General features: G+C 39.8%; 1 protein-coding gene across 4 annotated transcripts in view; it reads left to right on the top strand.

The window, feature by feature from the left end:
* Positions 1-25,782, top strand: part of csnk1g1 (casein kinase 1, gamma 1) — a 44,285-nt gene that overhangs the window by 9,152 nt on the left and 9,351 nt on the right. For 2 of the 4 annotated variants that reach the window (XM_037759482.1, XM_037759487.1), the window contains exons 2-12: positions 1,206-1,626; positions 2,934-2,974; positions 3,421-3,490; positions 13,805-13,956; positions 18,377-18,611; positions 18,723-18,808; positions 19,299-19,383; positions 19,583-19,731; positions 20,349-20,456; positions 21,706-21,816; positions 24,414-24,517. In XM_037759482.1, the coding sequence (XP_037615410.1) occupies positions 1,440-1,626; positions 2,934-2,974; positions 3,421-3,490; positions 13,805-13,956; positions 18,377-18,611; positions 18,723-18,808; positions 19,299-19,383; positions 19,583-19,731; positions 20,349-20,456; positions 21,706-21,816; positions 24,414-24,517 (1,328 nt within the window). In that variant the 5' untranslated portion in view covers positions 1,206-1,439. The remainder of the gene's footprint in view (positions 1-1,205; positions 1,627-2,933; positions 2,975-3,420; positions 3,491-13,804; positions 13,957-18,376; positions 18,612-18,722; positions 18,809-19,298; positions 19,384-19,582; positions 19,732-20,348; positions 20,457-21,705; positions 21,817-24,413; positions 24,518-25,782) is intronic. The other 2 variants (XM_037759496.1, XM_037759503.1) reach the window with 1 other exon arrangement.

The following is a 25,782-nucleotide window of genomic DNA, read 5'->3' on the forward strand; positions in this document are numbered from 1 at the left end:
AAATATGAGTTTAACTTGCAATCTTATGGTGAAATTACATTTTTAAAACATTATTTAAGTGTTAAAATGTCATTGGAAAAATGTAGTGATTACTGGTGACTGCATATGTGGTCCTGATTATTTATTTTGACACTGGAAACCTTTTGTAAGAGTTAAGATGAGCAAATGGAGCCTCAATTCTTAAAATGAAACGTCTAGCCAATGTAGCCGCCCCACCATGTCTCACCATCTGTACATGATTTGCCCCTCGACTGAACTTTGCTGAAATGGGTTTTTTTTTTAGATTCTTTTTTCATATAATATTAACAGTCGTGAAAGTTAAAGGTGCTCTATATGATATTCAGAGCATTAATATAGCATCAAACAACTATTTGCTATGTAAAGATATAGATGAGTAATGTCTACCTGAGCAGAGAATGAAGTCACTCTCCCTCTGTGTGTGTTGTAATCCGAGCTTCTCTGTGCTTTGTTGACATCGCCGGGTCGGCCACGCATGCTTTTAGTGCATGTGTGTGTGCCCCGCTTGCTAGCTCATGGCCGTTGCTTTGCAGTACTCTCATATGGCAGTTACAGCTGATAACGCCGCCACAACCAATGTCGTCTTTGCGGAAGCGTAGCGCTCACCCTCCGGTTCCCCCCAGGTTAATACTGCTCTGTCAGCACTGTTGCCGTTGTTTTCACTGCTAGCACCGTTAGCTACAAGCCGCCAGCTCAGCTGTCATCATGTTGAGAGCCGTGCAGAGGCATTGAATATTTTAAGCCCAATTCTATTCTCCTTTCTGGTTTATTTTTCTTCATTGTGTTGTGTTTCAGGGAGTCATGTTTTTAAAGATGGGAAGAGCTAAAATGTCCTCAATGTAGAACCACTTTAAATTGACATTTGCAAAGCCAGTGTTTTCAATGTGCCAGTGTTTGGAATTGTAATTTAAATGTTATTTTGAGTGTCATCATTTTGTGGTTAGTGATTTTACGCATGTAAGATTGTAAGATATTTGTAAAGTTTAAGAGTTTTGCTAAAGAAGAGGCTGACTGAAAAAAGATCAGCCTACATCTTGTAGTTGTGTTCTTAAACCCAACTTGTTTGTAGAGTTTCATCAGATAAACATGGGAGACTACTCCTTAGAACAACACTACAATGCTCCATGTGATGCTCTCTGTTGAAAGTTAATGTCTTTTTTCTTTGTCGTGTGTTGTGTTTGTTTCAGGTTTTCCACCTTCTCTTTCCTATGACAAATGTTGAGGCCAGAGATCAGCCTGTTCAACATCTGTTAGAGGTGATAGGGTGAGGACGGGGAGGAGCTGTGCCAGGTTTTGTCTCATGAGAGTGACTGTGCCATCCAGGCACTGCCAGTGACCAGGGCTGTGGCTGTGGTGGGCCCGGCCCAGGAGGCCTTTTTGTACATCACTCCAGGCTCCCGCTGACCTGTGCTGCTCACACCATGGATCAACAGAGAGATAAATATGGCGAGCGGCCCGCCAGGACCACTAAAGTTTCCCAGGGAAGCCGCAGCGGACACTCGTCCCGACCATCTGGCTCCTCCAGCTCCTCTGGGGTTCTCATGGTGGGGCCAAACTTTCGTGTGGGCAAGAAGATCGGCTGTGGAAACTTTGGTGAATTGAAGCTCGGTAAGTTGAGTCTAAATGGTTAAAGACACAATGGAATAACTGACAGAGTGAATTTGGTTTGAGGTGTTGATTTAGATTTATGGTCCTTATGAAGGCTGTAGTTTGTGGTTCTGCTGAATTGTTTTGTATTATACTGAGATGTTTCTAATACTTTGTCCACCCCATTTATATGACGCACGGTAGACTAAAAACATCTCTCAGTATAATGCAATACAATTCCACAGCACTGTAAATTACAGCATCCAAAATAATTATTAATAAATAAAAAACACACAAAACATATTTTTCCTAAACAATTCTGAATGTAGAAACATGAACAAAATATTTATCAACACAACTAAAATTATTTGAACTATGTATTATTTGAACTTTTATTTTTGACTGCAAAGGTGTTGATAGTTTTGTTATGTTCTGTGCATAATGTAAAGTATTGACGTCATCACAAGCATACAATATGATGACGCGAATGACAAAAGCCTTAGCTTGCTGCAGCAAAAGGAATCAATGCTCCAGCTATTATGTTTTTTATTTTAGATCGATTTAAACAGGATCATGCAAACACTGATCTTCCATGGCTGCCTGCTGTTCGTTAGTTTTTAGAGGTTCTCTATGCGATATCCAGAGCATTATTATAACAGCAAACAGCTATTGTCTATGTAAAGATATAGAGGAGTAATGTCTACCTGAGCAGAGAATGAAGTCACTCTCCCTCTGTGTGTTGTAATCCAAGCTTCTCTGTGTTTTGTTGACATAGCCGGGCAGCACGTGCGTGCCTTTTAGTGCATGATTGTACATGTGAGCGTGCCCCACTAGCTAGCTCGCTCACGCCCACCCACCCTCCAGGTCCCTCCCAGGTTAACACTGTTATCTCTGTCAACAGTGTTGCCTTTGTTTTCACTGTTAGCACCGTTAGCTAAGAGCACCGGCTCAGATGTCACCATGTTGAGAGCTGTGTGGAAGCAATAGATATGCTCCCAATATCGCATTTAGCACCTTTTAAAGGGTTAAACCAAAACCTCTCAAAACAGTTAAATAAAAACTGAATGTTATAACTTCCATGACAATTTTTAGGGCTGTTTCATTAGACTGAATTATCTTTGGTTGGGTGTACCTGTTAGCATATTCACAGTAGAGCTGAAAAAAGGACCACGATTTGATCATTTTCTATTACAGACCTTTTATATGTGGATCTTCCAAAATTTGTATCAGAGACAATCACTCACAGAGTTCCCTGGTGAATCTTTTGTAAAGCCTCAATTGGTGTACTTTCTTTTTAAAAGCCACCTTTCCTGTCTGTCTTATTTCAGGTAAAAATCTCTACACCAACGAGTATGTAGCTATTAAACTGGTAAGTGCACACTTTCTTTCTCTGCTTGATTCCTCACCTCTGCTAGTATAAGAATCCTTTGCAAAGCGATGGATAAAATACAGTTAAATACTGTAGATACATAATGAAGCACTTGGTGTACTTGATTTTTAGTGATTCATCTAAAATGTTACTGAAATGATATAATGTCAGTGCTGTGTTCAGGCAGGGAAGCTGTTATTAAACTTAACACATCTCTGACAATTGTTTTCCTGGTTCATCCCAGGTTCTGTTATCATATTTCATTGGATAGTATTTCTGTATTTGCCCGTAGGTGCAAGATGAGTCATGAAAAAATTGTTGACACTTCATTTCTTCAAGAAAAAACATTTATTGTTTTTCTTTACTGATTTAACATCTCAGTATAATCCAGTTTGTGAGGTTCTTGCCATTAACTGAGTACTGGTTTGGATGTGTCCATTGTTTAGGAACCAGTGAAGTCGAGGGCACCACAGTTGCATTTAGAGTACCGGTTCTACAAAACACTGGGAACTACAGGTAAGGTCACAGATGTGATTGCTACTCCTCGTGGTGTGTTTGTGTGACTGCATGACAATGATTTGACTGTTTTGGAAGATCAGCCCAGAAGATTGCATCATTTCCACAACAAGTGATTACTCCACTCAGGTTACGTATTGATGTTAAGCTGGGTCAACAACTTAGTTTAATTTCCAGGACTTTGTGTACATGAGTGCGTGAATGACCTCGTCCATAGAGAGCGTGGGGAACAGTGACCTTGCTTGCAATGTTTCAATATGAAAGGTGTTGACATAATACTTGTTATAGACCCACAAAACAGATGCAGCAGCTGATGTTTTTTTCTGATCCACTGAAAAAATGTCCTCTTTGTTATCTAAGCAGAATACTTGTGACAGTATATCCTTCAATTCATTACGTGGTTGTCTTATCATTGCTCTACCCCCTGAGACCGGTGATCCCGACCAACTTTACTGTCTTTAAGGTATCCAGTGGTACCAGCCATGTTATGCTATGCTAGCTTGTTGGGAAGGAGGCTAAATAACACTCAAAATTTAGGTTAAATTTCGGGCGAGGAAAAAACTGTCATGGCCTTTATCTCAGGGGTCTCTTGACCTCTGACCTCAAGATATGTGAATGAAAATGGGTACTATGGGTACCCACGAGTCTCCCCTTTACAGACATGCCCACTTTATGATAATCACATGCAGTTTCGGGCAAAAACCATGCAATTTTTTTGAATGCAGTATAAATGTGTTATTTTCATCTATTCCAAAAATGATGTGTTTGGATATTTCTGCACACTGGGGTCCCTAAACAGTCTTGGAATTACATAATTTGGGTATCGTTGTAAAGCTGAGACTCTTGTGGATCCTATGACCCCAACTATATTCATGTGTGATGATGTTAGTCCCCATAGTAGCCATTTCAGTGAGACCTCTAGGATAATCACAGCCTCATGAACGTTACAGCCAAAAACTAGAGACCTAGAGCATTCAGAGGATGGATGGTTTTCCTAGGTAGATTGACAATAAGGGGGTTTCTGAGCAGTTTCCAGAACAGAAGTGCTCGCCATCTAATCGCTAAAAAATGCAATTCTTGCAGAAATCTCAAAATGTCAAAAGTTTTTGATACCAAATCACAGCATGGCTTTTTCTACGGTGTTCCTCAAGGTCTTGGTGTCTTCATTTTGGGTCTCAGAGGGCTAATTATGCCTCCGAGTCGGCAACAGCTGTGGCCGGAGGCGTAATGTTTTCGGGTTGTCCATCCTTCTGTCCGTGTCCGTCCAGTTCATTCTTGTGAAAGTGATATCTCAGGAACGCCTTGAGGCAATTTCTTCAAATTAGGCACAAATGTCCACTTGGACTCAAGGATGAACTGATAAGATGTTGGTGGTAAAAGGTCAAAGGTCACTGTGACCTCACAAAACATGTTTTTGGTCATAACTCAAGAATTTACAGGCTAATTATGACAATTTCACTTAAATGTCTGATAGAATGAAATGATGAAGTGATGATATTTTGGACAGACATGGATGTAAACTGCAACTTGATTGGTTGGCAGAGGCATACAACCATCTATTTTTTATTTTACCTAACTTCACACATAATGGCCAATGGTAACAGTTTCTCCCTACACTGTCTGGTTCATGGTGTTGAATAGTGATATAACTCCGTTTGTCCTTTTTCAGATCCTCAAATTCTTTTTTCTAGAATCGTGCCCTTTACACTTTATTATTCTGTGTTCAGAATGAAAGACAATACAATAATAGTTACTTCTCAACTTCTCTTCCCTTATCTCTGCTCCCCTGAGAAGTCATCAGTTTGTAATAAAAGATTAGTCAAGGTCTGCTGACGCATCCCCGTTACAGCTACCACTGACAAGAATCTTGTGAGGATTAAATGACTACAACAGAGAAATAAATTAAGGGCAAACTGTTTTAGTCTTGGTACGAGAGGAAATGGGTGGGAACGCGAGAAACAATGGAACAATAGAAAAATCTTTTTAAATAGTTGTTCGTTGCTCTTCTGGTAAAATGGTAAAAATAATAATGTATATATTGCACTGGTAGCCACATGATTGATAGGAGATGAGTTTGATCATGTTATTTGTGAATTTATTAATGAAGGTTTTCCTTACACAATGGTTGAATCACAGTATTACAGTTAGAGTGTACAGTAGGGATGGATTGAGTCACAGGTTGGCAGGGAAAATAAAGCCATATTTTTTGTGATGTATGCTCCTTGATGTGGTTTTTGGAGCTCTACATGCATATATGATAACCAGACTGGGAATATAATGGCTATTGTTTTGCAAAGGCAAGGGCTGGAAAAGGCCAACTGTGCGGAAACTCATTAAATATTTAGAGAGTGGGTCTGCCTCTCTTAGTACTAACCTGCCTCTGTCCTCTCCTCCAGATGGGAGAACGTGACCTCATTTCTTCTTGGCTGTGTGCTGTGCCACATTCCTCTCAGCCAATGTGGTTGTCACAGTGTCTGTGCGACAGGGTCTTTATGAATTAATGTGGTTTGACTCAGATGCTCAATCAGGTGTTGCATCTGGTGCATAAACCAACTGTCACTGGATATTAATGAGGATGATTCAATTAGGAATTAAGCATGTCCTTCCAGATATTATGTGAGAATATTTATCAGCGCAGTCAATAACGGTTTGACTGCTGCTTTGATTTTACAAGATGGCAAACTGTGAAGAATTAGTGTGCTGGGGACAAGATGGTTTAGAAGATCTCAAGGGTTTGTTCAAGGACACAATCAAGCTCTTAAAGGCGTCTCGCAGTCAGACCTCATCATGAAACACTACACCAGATCTGTGACCATTGCGATCCCAAGGAGTAAACATTTCCCACAGTGACACAGCTTGCTAGATTTTACAAACATTTCAAGGAAAGGCCGGAGGTCTTATCCTGGATGTCTGTTCCCACTAATGTGAACACACGGATCTTTGTTAAGACTAGAGCTGTTTCGCTTCGAGTGAAAAATAGAACATGATGAGAAACTAGAGAGCAGTGTTTTAGAAGAGTTTTTGAAAGGTTACAACCCTGTAGTTTATCAGTCCTCAGCATTGACTAAATATTTGGTAAACAAATCTTAGTAATAGTGTTTGGTTTCTATTCACACCTGATTTCCTTTTAGTTTGCCCAAGATGTCAGTGTCATTGTCTGTGTTTTGGTTCATTTTGTATAAAGAAAAATACAAGTTTGATGAAATCTTAAATATAAGGTAAACATTTTGTAAACCCGGAGGGTGGGTGTTACGCTTCCGCGACGACGACGTGGGTTGGGGCGGTGTTATGAGCGCAGAGCAGAGCGGCGGCTATTAGCTAGCCAGTGGGACAAACACACACTGAAAGGCAAACACAGCTGGTCCAGCTTTGTAAACAAAGCACAGAGAAGCTTGGATTACAACAAACACAGAGGAAGAGAGACTTCATTTTCTGCTCAGGTAGACATTACTCCTCTATATCTCTACATAGCAAATAGTTGTTTGCTGCTATATTAATACTGATCTGAATTTCGAATTTAGCAACTTTCAAAACTCCCAGTGAACATTTGATTTGAAAATCAAAGACTAACCAGAATTTTCCTGTAGCTGTCTTCCAGCATAGAATGAAAGAGTTCACATCACAGTAGAGTCACAGTCTAATTACAAATGTTGATTTTTTTTTTTCACTTTTGTTTTCAAGTGGAACAACTTTTGCAGCTACTTGCAGGCACAGTTTTGCAAACCAGTCACTGAACTGAAGCAAGCCAGCAAATACAGTATGTCTGTCAGAAACTTAATCGTGCACAGTGGACAAAACTTGATGTGCAGCAAAAGCCGACTCTATCTGTCCTAATTCTCCATCTCCACTTCCATTACACAATTTTGCACATACCTGTCATAAATTTATAATTTAAAAACCATCCATTCACCAATCTCTAAACTGCTCATCCTGTGGCGGGGAGGCTGAAGCCTATCCCAGCACACAGTGGGTGAATGGTGGGGTTCACCCTGGACAGGTGACTGGTCCATCACTGGGCTGACACGCATATATATATACATATATATATATAGTAAGAAAAACACTTTCACACGCACACCTACAGATTAATTTAGAGTCACGAATTCACCTAACCAGCATTTCTTTGGACTGTGGGAGGAAACCCACACAGGCACCAGGAGAACATGCAAACTCCACACAGACAGGCACCACACAGTAATCCTAACATCATTTCTACCATGTTTTCTTCCATTATTTAAAAAAAAAAGCGCACTTAATGATGCCGACATACACAAAGAAATTGCTGTTTTTAATCTTTCTTTAACATTATGTTGAGCATAGCCCTTGTGATGCGGCATGGCGTTGCTCTTATAATACACACATAAAATAGGTCTACATATTATTGGTAAAGAAATCAAATCTGACTTTCTACAACCCTCTTTGTCACAGTGATGGATAATTTATGAATAATAGAACAACTACTACCAGATGGTCACAATAAAACAGCCAAGCTCAAGACTGGTCTCATCAGAGTCCAGAGAAAGATCTGCTCTTTGACAGCTGGTTGAAAAATGGCACACATAGAAAGTCGTGTGCAGGGAGATTTGGACGAGTGCCTTTCAGCCGGCCGTAGAACCAGTCATGTTCATTCATCACATCCATCTCGTTCTCCTTTTTGTTGAAAAGGACTGCAGCCAGCTCCTCGATTAGATTACATTAATGCGTATGAAAATGTATTCTTTTATCCTTTTGTACAAGACAAACTTTTATTCAATGGCTGTCAGAACTGATACGTTAGTGAAACTCTGCATAAAACCTTTATAGTTGTGATTATTATGCTGATGTTTTATTCTTTTCTGATCTTTGCCTCTCTGAGTAATGACATATAATATATCTTGATCCAATCCAATATGTGGCATACAAAGTCCATTCAAATAATTAAAGCTAACTGTACGTTCACATATTGTTATGTCTGTGGAGAATGGAGTGTCACTCTGTAAGGTTTGAGCAGACCTCATCCCCAGCATGAACTAAATACTGAAATTCTAAAATATGATATTGCTCCAATCAGGGCAGGAATTTCACCGGCGGCCACTGACTGACCTGAATGCCCCGCCCACACTGCCCCAGCTGTTTTCGCCGTTTTTTTCCTCTGCCTCTTTCCTGTCAATACAGTTTTTAGACACTAGTGTCTTTTGTTGAGATTCTGAATTCGGGCAGCATTAAGTGAAATTCGGCGCACATAACCAGTGGCGAACTCTCTGGAAAAAAGTGTTTCCTTATTCTTTTTTTAATTTATTTTTTTGACGATAGTCTGGTGTAGCTGCGCTGTGTTCAGGCTGCGATGCGGCCGCCAGAGCTGACTGCGGCCACTCTAGACAATGCTTGTGATTCCACCAGACGTGTCGCAGCACGTTTCCGAAGCGACCCAGACTCAGAGTCATGTCTCCTGATGTGAGCGTTCTCCTTCTGCTACAGGCGGCATGTAGTGGCTGCGTGTGAAATATAGATACGAAATGATCATCAAATCTTTGATCCATGTCAATCATCACTGTACTTTTAATGGTATTAACTTTGTCTGTAGGCTTCAGCACAATAAAGTAAGAAATAACAACAATAAACAACTTACAAATATTGGTAATATGTAAATACCAATACATTATTTTGTGAAATAAATAACTTTTGAATTTTTTTTATCTCAATGATTGTTGCCATTGATTGCCAAATGGCCTTGCCCCGTAAAATTCCAGGCCAAGCTCCAGTAGAGGTAAATCAACCTATTTGGCTGGACCGCAGAGGACCAGCCCTACAAACACAAAAGTCTGTCACTGAGTGTGTGATGAAGTTACACGATTGGTCGGCCAAGTGTTGCAGTTTCCTCATTGGCCGGCTGAGTGATGCAGTTTCCTCATTGGCTGTTGCGCTTTCAAAATGTAAAGACGGGAACAGCCTTTACCTGCACGAGTGATCGCCTCGCTTCCCAGCATTGGATGCTCGATGGGCGGCCACACGACACAAGGCACTAGGCACCTGATTGGATGAACACTTTCCCTCGTGGCAAAGAGTATCAATATACGTTCTTTGCTCGTGGGCTGCTGCTCCTAGCTTTCAAACCGGAACCAACATGGCAGCTCATTTGGAAACTTTCTTCTCTTATATCATGAAAATTGTTCACCGAAATGTGTTTCTGAAAACATTTTATTTGAGAAATAAGCCATGCGGTTGCTGAATCTGTCTTTATTTTAGATCAAAAACAGTTTTTAAAAAAGTTTCTAAGGAGTTTCTTGCATAAAGTGGCCTTAACCTCAACTTTATGCAAATGAGGAGCAGCCAACGTGACCTTCCTCTCGAATCGCGCCGCCCCGCTACCAGAATGCATTGCACGGCTGCTTAGACAATGAATGGGAAGTGTGGAAGGATGGAGACTGTGGACATGTACCATTAATGGATTTAACATTATAGACATGACCACTGACTATTTGTGTAACAGTTTAGCCACAAATTCACAGACTGACCGTACACGGTCCAGCCATATACTCAGTTTTAACCGAGTCTTGTTTTATCCGGTGCTGTTGTGCTCGATCACTCACTGATGCATACTGTCAGTGTAGATATTTTGTTGTTGTTGTTTGTTGCTGTCTTTGTTTGCTTAGGCCACATGCTGTTCACTTGCTTGCAGCACTGTTGAAATGTCCTGAAGACCAAGTTAGAGCTACACCCAGGAATAGCTCTCATTATTTTTTTAAGGAAATTGGATGAGAGAAGTCAAAAGTGGTACCTACAAAAGTAATAGCTTCCATCAAAGTCTGAGTCTTCCTGTAGAATTAGAGTATACTTTGCAGTACAGGACACAGATTCAGTCTCTTAGGAGGACCGTTTTGCTTTAGATAATGATGGTTCTGTGATCCCCGCTTTCCCTTTGCTAGTAAAAAGCTTGACTAACCGTGTTTTCAATTGAACAGCCGTTTATCCACTTATTTACAGCACATCTCCAATCTGACACATTTTTAGGCCTCCCACAGTCACCCGGGGTTTGAAGGCACTCATTCCTATGGTACAATTAGCAACCCACAGAACTGCATAATGGTGTCCAGAAACACAAGATGGAGCACAGTATGACTCCTACATGCCCATATGCTAACTGACAGCATTTACGCCACCTTTCATGCTGCAGTGTATTTTCTATTACCGAGCCTGTGAGTCAAATGTCTTCAGTAGCATTATTCAGTATAAATGTTAACGCACTACATCAGGATTAGTATTTAGCTTTCTGATTATCAGGCTCTACTTCAATTACTTTGAGCAAAATTTTATGATGGCAATTTGGTCCCTTCACTAAACTTTATTGCATAAACTAATTTCTTAGAGCTGGCTCCTTCATCGTGGCACAAAACATCAATGAGCTGAGCACACAACCAATATATTGTGAGCTGGCAGCCTGTCTTAACATTTTCATCTGTAAGTACCAAGTATGTTAAGGTGAGAAACAAAATGTACCAGCTGTAGTCTAGGGAAATACTGAAAAGAATTAGAAATGAAAGCTAACTAAAGTCTTAAAGCTGCTCTGATCAGTATCTTTATGTTAACGGATCAAATGATTACATGTAATGTGAAAGGTGTTGCTCATAGTGATGCACATATACTCTCAAAATTCAGTTCAGTTCTCCTCAGCTCTACAGAGCGTTGTAACGTTTTTAACATCAGCTTATAGTTTTGGTTTTATGGCTGGCAACTTAAACGTTTTGGTTTACTCTCACTTTCTGATATATCTACAGTACACTACTTACTTGCCCAGCATCAAATAACAAGCAGATGTTAGACAGAAGTTAGCAGCTAGCTGGTTAACATAGTGGAGCATTTAGCAGCTAAAGAGCCAGATATTTTCCAGGAGATTGTGGAGACCAAAAAAAAGCTAGAAAGAATGTAAATATGTAAAAATGCATTTTAATGTCGCTCTGTCTGTGTCTGCTGAACAGTAAAGCAATATGCAAGCAACCATTTGCTAACGTGTTCATATTAACTATATAAAGTGATAATATGTGAATGCTGTGTTCATGGGTGCCTGGTTACGCTCTAAAATGGATGAGCAAACTTGGAAAGATACGTAATTGGTGGGTGGTCTGGGGGTCCTCCCTAAGCTTTATATTTAGGCTAAAAGTTAGGCATGATTGAGGGCGTGGCCACTTTGAGTGACAGGTTGTTTCGGGTTGCTAGCTGCCAGCTGGGCCCGCTTCAGCTCCACCGATGATCCACCTCTTTGCCCATTTTTGGATTAGCCGGGAGTTAGGCTGTGTTGTCACTGCCAAGATGGCGACGGACAGAGCCACCCACTTTGAGCTTCACAACGGCTCTTCAGAAACCTATGGGTGACACCACGGAGACTACGTCCATACTTTATACAGTCTATGGTCCTCCCCTAGAAAAAAACAATTGTAATTCAAAACAGCTTTCCTGTATTTCTACACCACCTAACCTCTTGGATTAACCCTCCTCCAATAAAATCAACAGGAATAATGCAAAATATTAATAGCCACATTGAACTTAAAAGAGCCAACTCTTTGATTGATTGATTCAACATACGCTAGCCTATCTTTTCCTATGTTCTATTTTCAGTCCATGATGGCAGTTCAGTTAAATGGCATGTTTCTTACCTTTTGTAAACAGGTCGACTCCTGTGTAATTCAGCAGACTGTGATTAACAGCCGAGCCAAAGCATGCTGTGGCAAACAATCAGCGATGGGTTAGACTGAACCAACACAAAGAGGGGGTTCAAAAATGCGTCTTTTTTTTATTACTTGTTTTTGTCAGTCACTGAAAATCTTAAAATGATTAAATATAAAAATATATCATATTAAAATATATATTATATCAAATATATTCACCTGATTGCAGGGACTGTATGATGATACATTTATCTTAAAAATGACAAAAAGAGGGGTATCAAAACTATAACTTTTCTCCCTCTAATCTCCCAAAGAGTTTTTCAATTTCATAATCTGCAGAAACTTGATATTTAAGGACTTCCTTTAGGATCGGGGACATGAAAAGCAATCAGGACGTCCCTACTTCTTTTAACTTCTATGCAATTATAATATTTCCAAGCACTGAGCACAGCTTAAGCAGTCTGATAAAGCAAGGTCTGTATGATTGAAGCGCCAGCATTTCTTTGAAGTTTCTTGAGGGGATCTTTTTTTAATAGGACTCCGACTAGCAGTAAGCAGGGGCAAACTTTGAATCATGCTTCCCCCGAAGGCAATTAACAGTTTGACCTGATTTCCTGTTCTTTGAATCTCAAGTTCAAGATTTGGTCAGGAAGACAACAAAGAATACAAATATCACCAATTACAAATAATTATAAATGAATATGTGCATAAACCTTGAAATCCTGCAAAACATAAGATTAGATTAATTAGAATTTGATACTGAGTGTGCATGATGGTGAGGCCGTTCTAAATTTAGGAATCCCCTTTGTGTGCTCATTACTGTAAACTATCTAATTTCATTAAAATCTGCAGGAATAAAGGAAAAGTTAAAACAGTTCACACACTCATTACATTACAATTTTAGGCTTTAAGCTCACACACTTTTCTAGAAGTTTAACAGCTCAAGGAGCTTTAATTCCCAGACCGCCAGCATCACAAACAGCCCATATGGAGGAGTATAAGGGTCAGAGCACCGGCCCCACCATTATTACTGTTACCACACAACACGAAACTGCACTGTGACAAGAAGTAAAATAAGAGCTGAGGTGACAGATGGAAGGGATTTTGGAGCAATTAGAGTGAGTAGAGCAGAGAGGATATGATTCAGTTGGGAGGACGTGATATGAGGCAGTGAAACGATTAGTTTTCAGCCTGCAGTAGAGGAGTGACACAGTTTTATTTGCAGGCGCTGTGTTGTGTTTTACTTTAGGGTTAATGTTTACCTAGCAGCTTTCTCTGCTCACTGTCCTCGGTAACCTTGTGGTGCCCCTCCTCCTATCTGACCAGTTTGAGGCCTCTTATGGTTCACCTTGGACCCAACGTAGAAATATCATTAGTCAAGAGAGACAGGAATAATAAACACTCTAACTCTCTGAATTCCCACTTGTATATACAACTGAAAAACACTGAAGGCAAATTCTACTTTTTATCTATCTACTAACTAGTATTTGCTTTTCCTCCAACAGTTTGCTATTTACTAAGCTATTAACAAAGGTCTTGCATATCTTTGATGCACTTGCAAACGCATAGTTAAACAATAAAGACTTGGGATTACTAAAACAAATACAGCTGTGTCCACTGGGCTGGGATTTTTGTCTCTTGTAAGTCTAATTTCTTTCTCCTTGTGTTTCAGCTGAAGGCGTGCCCCAGGTGTTTTACTTTGGGCCCTGTGGGAAATACAATGCCATGGTTCTGGAGCTGCTGGGCCCGAGTCTAGAGGACCTCTTTGACCTTTGTGACAGGACCTTTTCACTGAAGACTGTCTTAATGATAGCTATTCAGCTGGTGAGTTCAAAGCTTTATATGACACATTAAGTTGTTTTAAAATAGCTTCCACTAACTTATAGAGTCCTCCAGGGATGACGTATTTTTGTAGGCCAACCAGGAAGTTAGAATCGCTCTGGTTCCCTCGACAAAAAGCCAATGGGATTATTCCATTGGGTTTTGGATTATTACAGACAATAAGCTCTGTGGCAAACACACGTTTAGGATACTTACAAGTTTTGTTCAGCAAGATAATCTTCACAAATGAACACCACTGTTATGATTTTTGAACTGTAAATGCAATCACCAGAAGTAAAAAGTTAATGTTAGGCTATAAACTAACTACAGGACGTTCGCATGAATGCAAGTATAAACAACGAGGCTGTGAAGGCGGACTAGTGTTTGGCGTGATGACGTGTAGTTGTCTCATTTAGCCACTTGTTAGCGACCGCTTTTTTAAACACATATAAAAGCTTCAAAATTCACGAGTGGGGTCTTTATTGATGGATTTTATATCGTAGAACAAAACGTTAAAATCTCTTATTACACAGCTTTGTTGAATACTCGATTCTGATTGGTCAATCACGGTGTTCTACGGTCTGTTATTTCTTTATAGTAGACTGTTGCTATGTGTAACAGACCGTTGCTATGGGCGCAGTTCTACTGTCGGACTCTGGCGGAGCGTTTTTGTGTCAAATTATTGTTTTCTTAAGTAAGTAGCCGTGTAATAAGCGGGATAATGTACAGCTAGCGGGTCATTGTTGTGAAATAAACTCCTTCAGGGCGATGCAAGACCAATAACCGGCTCGCTGTACATTATCCCTTACTTAAGCTTGTGTTAACCACAGACCTTATTTCAGCCATCTAACCAAAAACCCATTCAAAAAACCCATTGACTTCCAAATGAGGGAACTGGAATTGCTAAAATGCTAACTCATTTCCATTTTAGGACTCATTCCTGCACCACTCTATGAGTATGAAACTCAAAACTTCCGGCATATGTTTCACAATAAAAGCCTTCCAGGGTTTTGAAGGGATTCTGCCCCCTGAATCACTGGATGGGGTTTAATGTGAAACAGATGGAGGGACTTTGACTAAAGAATTGTAACACATGGTCTACTGTCTAGCTAATTTGCTGGAGCTTTCAAGCTAATCTCAGTCTTTCTCAGCAGAGGGAGTTTGCTCCGTTGTCAACTGCTCAGTTGACAACGGAGCAAACCATGAGATGCGGTTGGAAGTAGGGCTGCAACTAACGATTATAGTCGTTGTCGATTAATCTGTCGATTATTTTCTTGGTTAATTGATTAGTTGTTTGGTCTATAAAATGGTGAAAAATGTTGATCAGTGTTTCCCAAAGCCCAAGATGACATCCTCAAATGTCTTGTTTTGTCCACAACTCAAAGATATTCAGTTTACTATCATAGAGGAGTAAAGAAACCAGAAAATATTCACATTTAAGAAGCTGGAATCAGAGAATTTACTTTTTTTTTCCAATTAAACAATTATCAAAATAGTCGCCGATTAATTTAATAGTTGACAACTAATCGATTAATTTTTGCAGCTTTAGTTGAAAGCTCTTGAAAAAGCTAGTAAATTAAGCTAAAGTTAAGATTTTTTTTGTCAAACTGTTTTCAAGGTCAAGAATGAACTTTCACGCCCAAGATGGTTGTGTGTTTCCTTTAACAGCAGAAGTGTCAAATTAAAATGGCAAAGGAGAGCTACTAAATATGATTTAAAAAATGTCTGGGTTCTGTCTTACTGTGAAATGAATCAAGGCACCAAACATTTGAGATTTTATAGTCCCAGAAAGCCTAGTACAAAATAGTGTACTATATTGAATAAACTGCTTATGTAGCTGTTTTACAGTGTTTGGGTTCATTCAGCCAAACAAATGATCCATTATTTTATTCACACAACGTCCTGCCTACAGATGCCCGTGGAGCAGGTGGGGGTATCAGTGCAGAGTCTGCAAATTAGCAATCTGTCGGTATTCACGTACTATTGGTCCGAGTCAGGTAGGCTGTCAAAAACAGCAAAGCCATCACTGAATCTCATTAAGTTCGAGCAGCTCACAGGGTGGTTTTACCCAGTCTTTTAGGCGCCTCAGACATCTCAAAATTTCTAGCATTTCATTTTGTCAGCACAAAATCTGCAGTGCTCTTGTAATGCAGATAGCCCCTGCAAATTCGTAAGGAAACCCACAAAACAGCATAACATAAGCACGATGTTGCAGAACAGAGAGTTGCTAAAGCCTGCATCTCAGCCAATCTCTCCTCTGTATTTATCACGTAGGTCTTCCTCTTTAGTTTTTTGACACAAGTGAGTGATCCCACAATAAGTGCTGTGAGCTTGTACTCCTACACAAGCTCCTTTTTTTTTTGGTCCAGTTAAAGAAAAGAGTGTTTCAGGGTATCAGGATCCCTGAAGATCAAACCCAAATAAAGGATCTTATTACTCACACCATAACTTATTTTCCCTTTGTGTTCGAGCTGTTTTTACCATCTCTTCTGGGAAGGTAACTGCTATGAGCTCTAGGTTAAGATTTACATCTATAAACACATTGTCGTTCTTATCCTTCGTAGTCCTGAGTCCCAGCAGGATGGTTTGGCATCTCAGTTAGTGGCTTGAAATTCTGGCTCAACATCAACAGAGGCTTTTGTTGTGTGATAGTAATGGATCACTGAGGCAGCATAGTGCTTAAGCAGTTAGTGAATTAATCATTGGTCAATCAGCATAAATTAAATGACTGTTTTATAAATGATTCATTGCTTATCAGGTAAGAATACTAAAGGTGCAACTCGACCTAACTCTAAACCTTTGAGACATTTTATAGACAAAAGGGTTTATTGAGTAATTGTAAACTACTCAACTTGATTATATTAATCAATAATAAAAATAATCCTTAGTTGCAGCTTAACAATATTATAATGATAGGGATATTATAGACATAATTGGTTCTCTGGTTGTGTGTTTTGTATGAGTCATGTCATTATGTCCTTAAAGGGCTCCAGCATTTAAAGTACCAGAAATGAAAGTTAGAGCGTCTTTAGCTTCTTTCTGGGACGTATTTCCCAGTGAAACAGAATATGTGAGCGGTGTACAGTTCAAAGAGGAATTTAAATAAAATCCTTCGCATTTGATTGGATTGCTAAAAAGTGGGAAGGCCTAGAGTTTAGCATGATATGGAGCTACAGATGACTGTCTGCTCCACACCTGTTGTTAGATCACGACAAGGATGAGGGAGAGATGACAAGGAAACGTTGCCAATTTTCAACCGGCTCTGTGTCACTGCAGCACGGACAGTACATGCAGATGAACGGCGCCCGTCCTCCTTCCATGCCACCAATGCGACCAGTCATTTTGTGTCATATGGTGGACTTTTGCCGGCGGGCTGCCTGCGCTTCAGTGACACAGAGACAGTTGAAAATTGGCAAAGTTTCCCTTGAATGAATTGGATCTCAGTCAAATTGTTTTGGAAAAGAAAACAATGTTTTTTGCCCACTGATATCCAAACACAGACATCTCTTCCTATCTCTCCATATTGTTCTGTTTACTACGATCCACCAACGATGAAGTGCAGTTTTATATGACCGGTGTGGCCAGCTAGTCGCTCAAAGCCTCATTCGATTGGATGAATTTTTGTAAACGTCCCTGTGGGCAGGATGAGTCATCAAACATTTGAAACCGTTTTACAGAGGTGAAAAGACAGTTATACGATTGGGATTTTGATGTTAAAATACTCTGAAACTGATTTTCTTTTACATATTTTTGGCATATAACAAGAGATAAATGAACAGTTAACACAGGGACACAGATTAAAACTGGGAAAACATATTTCATTTCACTGGGTCTTTAAGTATTGCACTTCCATAGAGTTGGGGGACATGCAAGAGACGGATTAAAAAAAGAACAGTCAAAAAATGGATCATGTATTGTTTGGGTTAGACACTGCACTACACTACATTTCCCATAATACAACTCAATTGCGTTTGTCATTAGACCTTCCCTGACGAGGATATGCCTTTCAAAACTTGACGTCCCCAGTTTGCAACGCAAGGTTTCTGTTGCGCATTTGTAGTCTCCAAGCTGAAATGACTCAGGTGTCACTTGAGTCATTTTCTCAGACTTGACAAAGCTCCTCCAGAGCCACAGAGGATGTTCTACAACTGTTTTCTCAGGCTTCGTAGTACTAACCATGACTAGTAAACTGATCTTCATGTGGTAAATTGGTGGAGTTCCCCTTTAATGTGTAATAATGCTGACAGCAATTCCTCAGGAAATACTATATCACAATGCTCTTGAAAATACTGACATATTGCAGCAGCCAACTTTCATAAAAATGTCATCTTGACATCTTGATTCCCTATTTGCTGAATTTGTGACCTGGTTTGTGATTATATCCGATTTTTGTCAATGACTCTACTGTATTCTTTCTCACCAGATTTCTCGAATGGAGTATGTGCACTCTAAAAACCTCATCTATAGAGATGTGAAACCTGAAAACTTTCTCATCGGACGACAAGGGAATAAAAAGGAACACATCATCCACATCATCGACTTTGGTCTGGCCAAAGAGTACATCGACCCCGAGACCAAAAAACACATTCCATACAGGGAGCATAAGAGCTTGACCGGCACTGCCCGATATATGTCCATCAATACACATTTAGGCAAAGGTAAGATTACTTTCATAGCTTTGTTTTTGTTTTGGTTCTGACATGTTTATTATGTAATGTGGTTTATTCCTGAAGTTTCTCAGTGAAATCTTATCAAATCTGTTGATATAGAGCAAAGCCGGCGAGATGACTTGGAGGCCTTAGGCCACATGTTCATGTATTTCCTTCGTGGGAGTCTACCGTGGCAAGGACTAAAGGTATGCCAAGTACATGCAAGTATTACAAAATCAGTTTTATCCTTTGTAGAAAAACATCAAAAAAGAAAATAACACATTTGGGAGCTGACATGATCTCATGACAGTCTGCAACCTTAAGATCATAATCTGATTACCAGATCAGTATCAATGTTTTATTTGCAGATGTTTATGAACAATTTCAGAATGTATTTAAAGTCAGTTTTGTGTCCAAAATCAGTATTATTACAAGAGAGAGAATGTAAAGATATAAAGACTTCAGTTATCAGTTTTGTTTGTTACAACCAAAGAGAAATAAGAAGTGATGGTATGAATTGGAAATTAACCAATCGTCACTTTGTGTATCCAGTAGACTGCACAGTCAGGATTTAAGATTTTCTTTTAACCCGTCTGCATTAAGAAACAAGAACATATTAAGAATTAGTTTTCATATAATTGTGATTAATGCTCATCAGAATCGGTTCATATGTCCTTCTGTTTCATTCTCCTGCAGGCCGACACGTTGAAAGAACGATACCAGAAGATCGGAGACACAAAACGAAACACTCCCATCGAGGTCCTCTGTGAGAACTTCCCAGGTACGCTGCTGATGGCTGTAATCTGCTTATTGATCAGGCTGTAAAGCTAGAAAATGATCACATAGACATTTGCTCTGATTTGACCTTTTTATGCGAGACCTTTCCATGAATGAAATGTTTTGAAATGTCATCCCACTATATAAGTAGAGTTATAGTATCAAAGGTTTAAACCGTTCTTTTTAATATTTGTTTAATTCAGAGGAGATGGCCACCTACCTGCGATATGTGAGACGGTTGGACTTCTTTGAAAAGCCCGACTATGAATATCTGCGGACTCTGTTCACGGAACTGTTTGAGCGAAAAGGATACACCTTTGACTACACATACGACTGGGTTGGCAGGCAGATAGTAAGTAACACACATAAACTACGAACAGATACATTTTAAAGGAACAGTTTGTAGGATTTTGGAGCATCTATTTGCAGAAATGGATTATAATATTCAAAACGATGTTATCATTAGTGTATAATCACCTGAAACTAAGAGTTGTTGTTTTTTTGTTAGCTTAGAATGAGCCCTTCATATCTACATAGGGAGCGGGTCCTCTTCACGGAGTCCACCATGTTGCACTGCCATGTTTCTACAGTATCCCAGAACGGACAAACCAAACTGATTTTTACGTTACCTGAAGGCCACCATAGTTCTCCCTGAAACTGCAGTAACGTGAGCCGCAGAGTGCAAAACCGTGGTACCGACAGCTGCTGTCTGACTTCTGTTGCTGCTAAAGTAGTGTTATTACGTTAAGGATGACCTCTGAGCGAGGTGAACGGCGTTACCACGGTTTTGCACTTGGCAGCTCACGTTACCGCAGTCTTGAAAGAGACGAGTGAGCGGAGGAGTACTCAGTCGTTTGCAATCTGCAACCACACTAGATGTCACCAAATCCTACACACTGTTACAACAATACAACAGTTTGTAGCAAGCTGCTCAACTGCACAAAATGTAACTGATGATTATTCCCTCAGCCCACACCAGTGGGGTCTGTCCATATAGACTCTGGAGCATCTGCTGTGACGAGAGAGAGCCATCCTCACAGAGACCGGCCCTCACAGCACCCACCAATTAGAAATCAGGTACACCAGCTTTTGTCTTTAGTAGTGTTCAAGTGTGTGTCAGGCCTCTGTTGCAGTGAAAGCAAGGGAGACAGTGAATTACAACCTGAAATGTATGTATGAGGTACACACACATATTCCCCTGCTTGCAACGATGTCCACAAAGGGTGACCTTTAATCTGACCTGCACATGAGGGAAACTGAAACTGATTCTACGGTTATCAGGACCTCATCTTAGTCACCAAACAAAGCTTATGTCCATGCAGAGTTTCAAAGCTTTTATGAAAACCATTATTTCTGATAGGATGTATCGTATGAATGTTAAGCATTTGGGTTTTAAAGAAGCATGATTACAATAAGAATGGTTTGTGACATACAGTATGTGTCAAAACACAGATTAATGGTCTTCACACCATTAATCTCAATTTTCTTGTTTTGGTGCATTGTTGAAAAGCATTTCAGACCAGAAATTGAAATGAATTCCTCTGATATGACAGCAGCCCACAAAGATGAAAGATAACTGAGATAATGCTTTATAATCCTGAACTACATTGAAATGAGATAGTGAAGGATTTGATTTCTTTACCAGATGGAGCAGGTGAGACCAGTAGAAAATGTGCTCAGGTTGTCTGTGCGAGTGTGTTTCATTAATGTGATTTCTGGCCAGCATTTCCAAGGGACTGCAATTCCCCCTGGCACATGTTTTAGTTTGTCTTGCTACATAAGGTTTGGGAGAATAAGAACAATCAAACGTTTCTGCCAATTCAGGATTTTAATAAGGATTTTTTTCAGTGAGTTCGCTGCTGAATGTACTCTACATTGTGTTTGTGGAAACACTTGTGCTTTGATTACTATTGTTAATTGCTGTTACGAAGACAACTTGTCAAACAAATGGCTTCTTTCATAGAAAAAAAACATTTTAAAAAGGTTAAAGACCTTGCTCAATAATTAAGCTTTAATTTGTGTTTTATTTAAATGTAATGAGATTGAGGCCAAAGTTTGAGATGTAAGAGCTTACCTCCATTTGGCTTCAGGCTCATTAGTTTCTGTTTCAGTTCTTTGGCTGAAGCCTTGCTTTGATTTTGATTCACTCTTTTATTTTGTTAAATTTTTTTTTCTTCTCCATTTCTCATGCTGCTTTGCATGGTACCTGGCCTCGCACACCCAAATATCCATCTTTCCTAACGCAATTATTCCATCACCACCCCCCACCCTCTCCCATCGCACCCCCCAACCCCTCCCATCGCCGACGCCCCCGCTACCTGAGCAGACAGCAGTCTCAGATCGACGAGGAGCATGGGAGGTGCAGCCCACGCGCCAAGCAAACTCCTCCTATCTGACCTCCCACCTGGCAGCGGACAGGCACGGGGGCTCAGTGCAGGTATACACCCCTCACCTGATCAGCCACAACCCCCACCCAATCTCTATGGAGTCAGATCTGTCTCATAGGATTTAACTCATAAAATAAATAATAATAAATAATACTTTAAATTCAAAACATAATACTCAGGTGCATTATTTGAATATTTTGAACCAGATTTTAGAAAAAAATTGGCATTTACAAATGTTGATTCTGCATTTCTGTCATTTCCTGACTGTTGTAGGTATTTCTAATTGCCATTATCATTTCTGGTTCTCAAGTAAATGTACAATAGTAGATACCAGACATTTTACATTTATGTAGTATTTTAGCCTTGTTTGTGAGACAGATCTACAGCCATATACCTCCCCCACCCTTTTACCCCTGGCTGGGAAATGTTATTTTTCTGCACCACCATAATGCATGTCATCTGGTGCCGCCCACCCCAGATGGTGAAAATGTGATTTAGCTTTATAAACAGCATTTTGATCTCGAGGCCTACAACTCTTCATGGCGCTTGGACAATCCTTGCAGGACCAAGAAACCTCTTGCATGGCAGGGTGACCTGGCTCAGCCGGCTAAGTGCATGCTCTTTAGTCGTAAAGGGTCATTATGCTTAAAGGAACATCCTGGTGTAATTTTGACTATAAGCGATTACCCAAGATTGTCCCTGTCTGTGACAAGCTCAGTTTGCATAGGTGTGTACAGTGTAGACTTTATTAGATCTCTGGCTATTTCTACTAAATGCAATTTACTGCCATTCATGTTGAAACCGTGTGGAGGCTTGAAAGTTGCCACACAAACAGGTTTTTCATCCATGTAAAAACTATTGCATGTTCACTTTATACGTGGACTGTGTCTCTTGGTTGTTTTCCATTGGCAGAAACATGCCTCTCAGCTCTGATTGGACTTTCAATGCACGATGAGTCATGTAAAAGTAGAGGAACTGCTTCAGTGTGCCAAATGATGGGCACGAGACCAACAGAGGTAGCAGAGCTAATGCTACCAAACTTATACTGTTAGCTTACAAAACACCATTAGCTATGGGTTTGACTCTGTTATGGTTAAAATAGTTACATTTCTGTATACAGTAGAATGATTATTATCCCTTCATGGATATTAATGCAAACCTATACTATTTATCTATTTATTTTTTCTCTCATAATTTCCCCAGAAATTATTATAATGGGCTGCAACTAACAATTATTTTCATTGACGATTAAACTGTTGATTATTTTCTCGATTAATCGATTAGTTGTTTGGTCTATAAAATGTCAGAAGATGTTGAAAAATGTCAATCAGTGTTTCCTAAAGCCCAAGACGACATCCTCAAATGTCTTGTTTTGTCCACAACTCAAATATATTCAGTTTACTGTCATAGAGGAGTAAAGAAACCAGAAAATATTCACATTTAAGAAGCTGGAATCAGAACTTTTTACTATTTTTTTCTTTAAAAATTATTCAAACCGATTAATCGATTATCAAAATAATTGCCAATTAATAGTTGACAATCGATTACTTGTTGCAGCTCTTGTTGGGTGACCCAAAAAAAGACTCAAACACCAAAACTGTTGAGAATATCTTGCTGGAGTAATAGCAGATAATGAAGAAGGCAATCCCAAACACAATGCTGTGGAAGTCCAAAGAAAACAAATGTCATAATTTTCATTCACAACTCTTCATACCAAAATGTATCTATTTTTTATATAAAGTCATAAAGTGACACTGAGTTGAACCCACAGACGGTGGTGATCTATAGGACTTTTAATTAATGGCTCCGTGGTTTGCTGGCAGTAAGAACCTAGAATAGCGCGCTTGCTGTAGCTCCAGTACCTCCAGCAGTCACATGACCCCCATCTTGAATGGGTTATGGTAGTTGCAGTAAATTCAATGAAAGTAAACAAGTAATTTCAACTTTTTCCTGCATCCAGCAACTTAATTTCCAGGAGATTTTTCTACACTGTTGCATCATGAATGGAACTGGACGGTGTTAGGATGGCTGAGATTAACAAAGGTGTACACTGTGTACGCCTATGCTCACAAAACACACATTTTTACAATAATTATAACGCCATTTCTTCTACAGGTGAATGGGACAAACATCAGTAACTTTTCTTTACATACTGTGATTTTATGTTTGTAATTTGTCTGTCGGTGGCAGTTTGTCAGTTTGTTTGGAGTCTGCTTGTTCATCTGTCTTTGATGAATTGAATCTGTCTTTGTTCCCGACAATATTAACGCACCTTCAGCCAGGCTATCTGATAAAAAGAAGAAATTTAAGGGCAGTTTACCGATATGCCACTACATCATTTTTATGGTCATCCACCCATCTCTTGTTGCCATTTGCTACCAACTTTTAAATTTCCCAAATATTTTGCTGTGGATACAAAATGCAAGCAAGAAAGAGTAGTTATTGCAACACATTGATGTATTTTTTTGTGTTATTGATGTGTTGTTCTTCTTCGCTGCTGTGTTCCCATAGAGGAGGAGACAATGAAAGTAAAGTGAATTGGTAAAGCAACCAGAGAAAACTCTCCATCACAGCAGGACCGGGGTTTTCACATTGATTCTTGCCAACGTCTTAACTGTTTTTGAAGTAACACCCGTCTGTGCCACAGGTGGTCAGCTCGACCAACGGGGAGCTGAATGCAGACGATCCACTGGCTCATTCCAACGCTCCCATTACAGCTCAGGCAGAGGTGGAAGTGGTCGACGAGGCCAAGTATGTGTCATACACCCGCCACACCTCTCCTCCATGTCCATCTGTTGCTTCCTCTCTTTACCGCTCTTCCTCTCTACCTCTCTCTGTCTCTCTCTCTCTCTTTCTCTTGCCACTTTATGCTATGCTGTTGAATTGTGACAGCCTCCACCCCCCAGCTGTCATCCTGCCCCTCTTATCTTCTATCTGTCTCTATGCTGTTCTCTCAATTAGATTTTTTTTTAAAAGAAAGGAAAGCCAATGTAGATTAACTTCTCAGTCGGCGCTAATTTAGCTTCTCATACCTGCCTGAGCAGTCAACGCCTAACTCAGGCTACACCGGCAGCCACTGAGAATGGCACTCCTTTCTAGCAGCACGATCATCTAAAAGAAATACTCCACTGTTGATCAACCTGATCACCATGTCTTTAACAGTACCAGTAATGATTAATGCAAAACAGATTCTATCAGTGTATTGTGCTAACAGCCAGTTGAGATCACACCAGATTGTCCATGTGGTAACTTAGTCACATGTACAAAGATTATGCACATGATGTCATCGTATCAGTCACGTCTTTCTCTCCCTGAGGGGGAAAAAAAACACCGAAACCACGGTCATTAGTATTGGTTTCATTCAGTTTATCTTAGAGCTGGTAGCACCAGCTAAACAGCTACTGGTGTTAAGTCTTCAGCGCCAGCAGCTGGAACGATGCCATGCTGCATGGCTGGACGCCCACTGTGCTAAAACTGAGCTGCTGGCTGAATGTCACGAGGTTCAGCTGAGAAGAACTGAGAAGAGCTCTTCTGAGACACACAACTCTCTGAGACAAAAAATATATATATATCAAGGGAGAAAATAAATGCTTTGCAGTTGGAATAAGAGGCTGTTGGATATTGAGTGAACAAAAATGAGGCTGATTTTTGTTTAATAAAAGTACAAACAAAAAAAGTGAAAGTGAAATTTAAATCCAAAATATAGAGATTTAGTTACAAGCTACAAAAGTACTGAAAAGTACACATGCTGAGACATTTAAAATGGTGCTTTCTCTCTAGGGTTGTAATGGTATACTGCAGTGTTAAAATTGACTGTTATCATACTGTGTACATTTCCTTATCTGCGGTATTGAAAAAAACTGAAAGTGAGTGAGTGTGTGAGTTAAAGATACAGACAGGAGCAGTATGGCTGCACTGTCGCACAATTACAGTATATGATAATTGTTAATAATCATAGAACATTATTTTAAAAACTCACAGCTCATGTTATTTTTCAATATTCAATTTATTTTTTT

This window comes from Sebastes umbrosus, chromosome 2 (genome assembly GCF_015220745.1).
Source record: "Sebastes umbrosus isolate fSebUmb1 chromosome 2, fSebUmb1.pri, whole genome shotgun sequence".
Classification (NCBI taxonomy): domain Eukaryota; kingdom Metazoa; phylum Chordata; class Actinopteri; order Perciformes; family Sebastidae; genus Sebastes; species Sebastes umbrosus.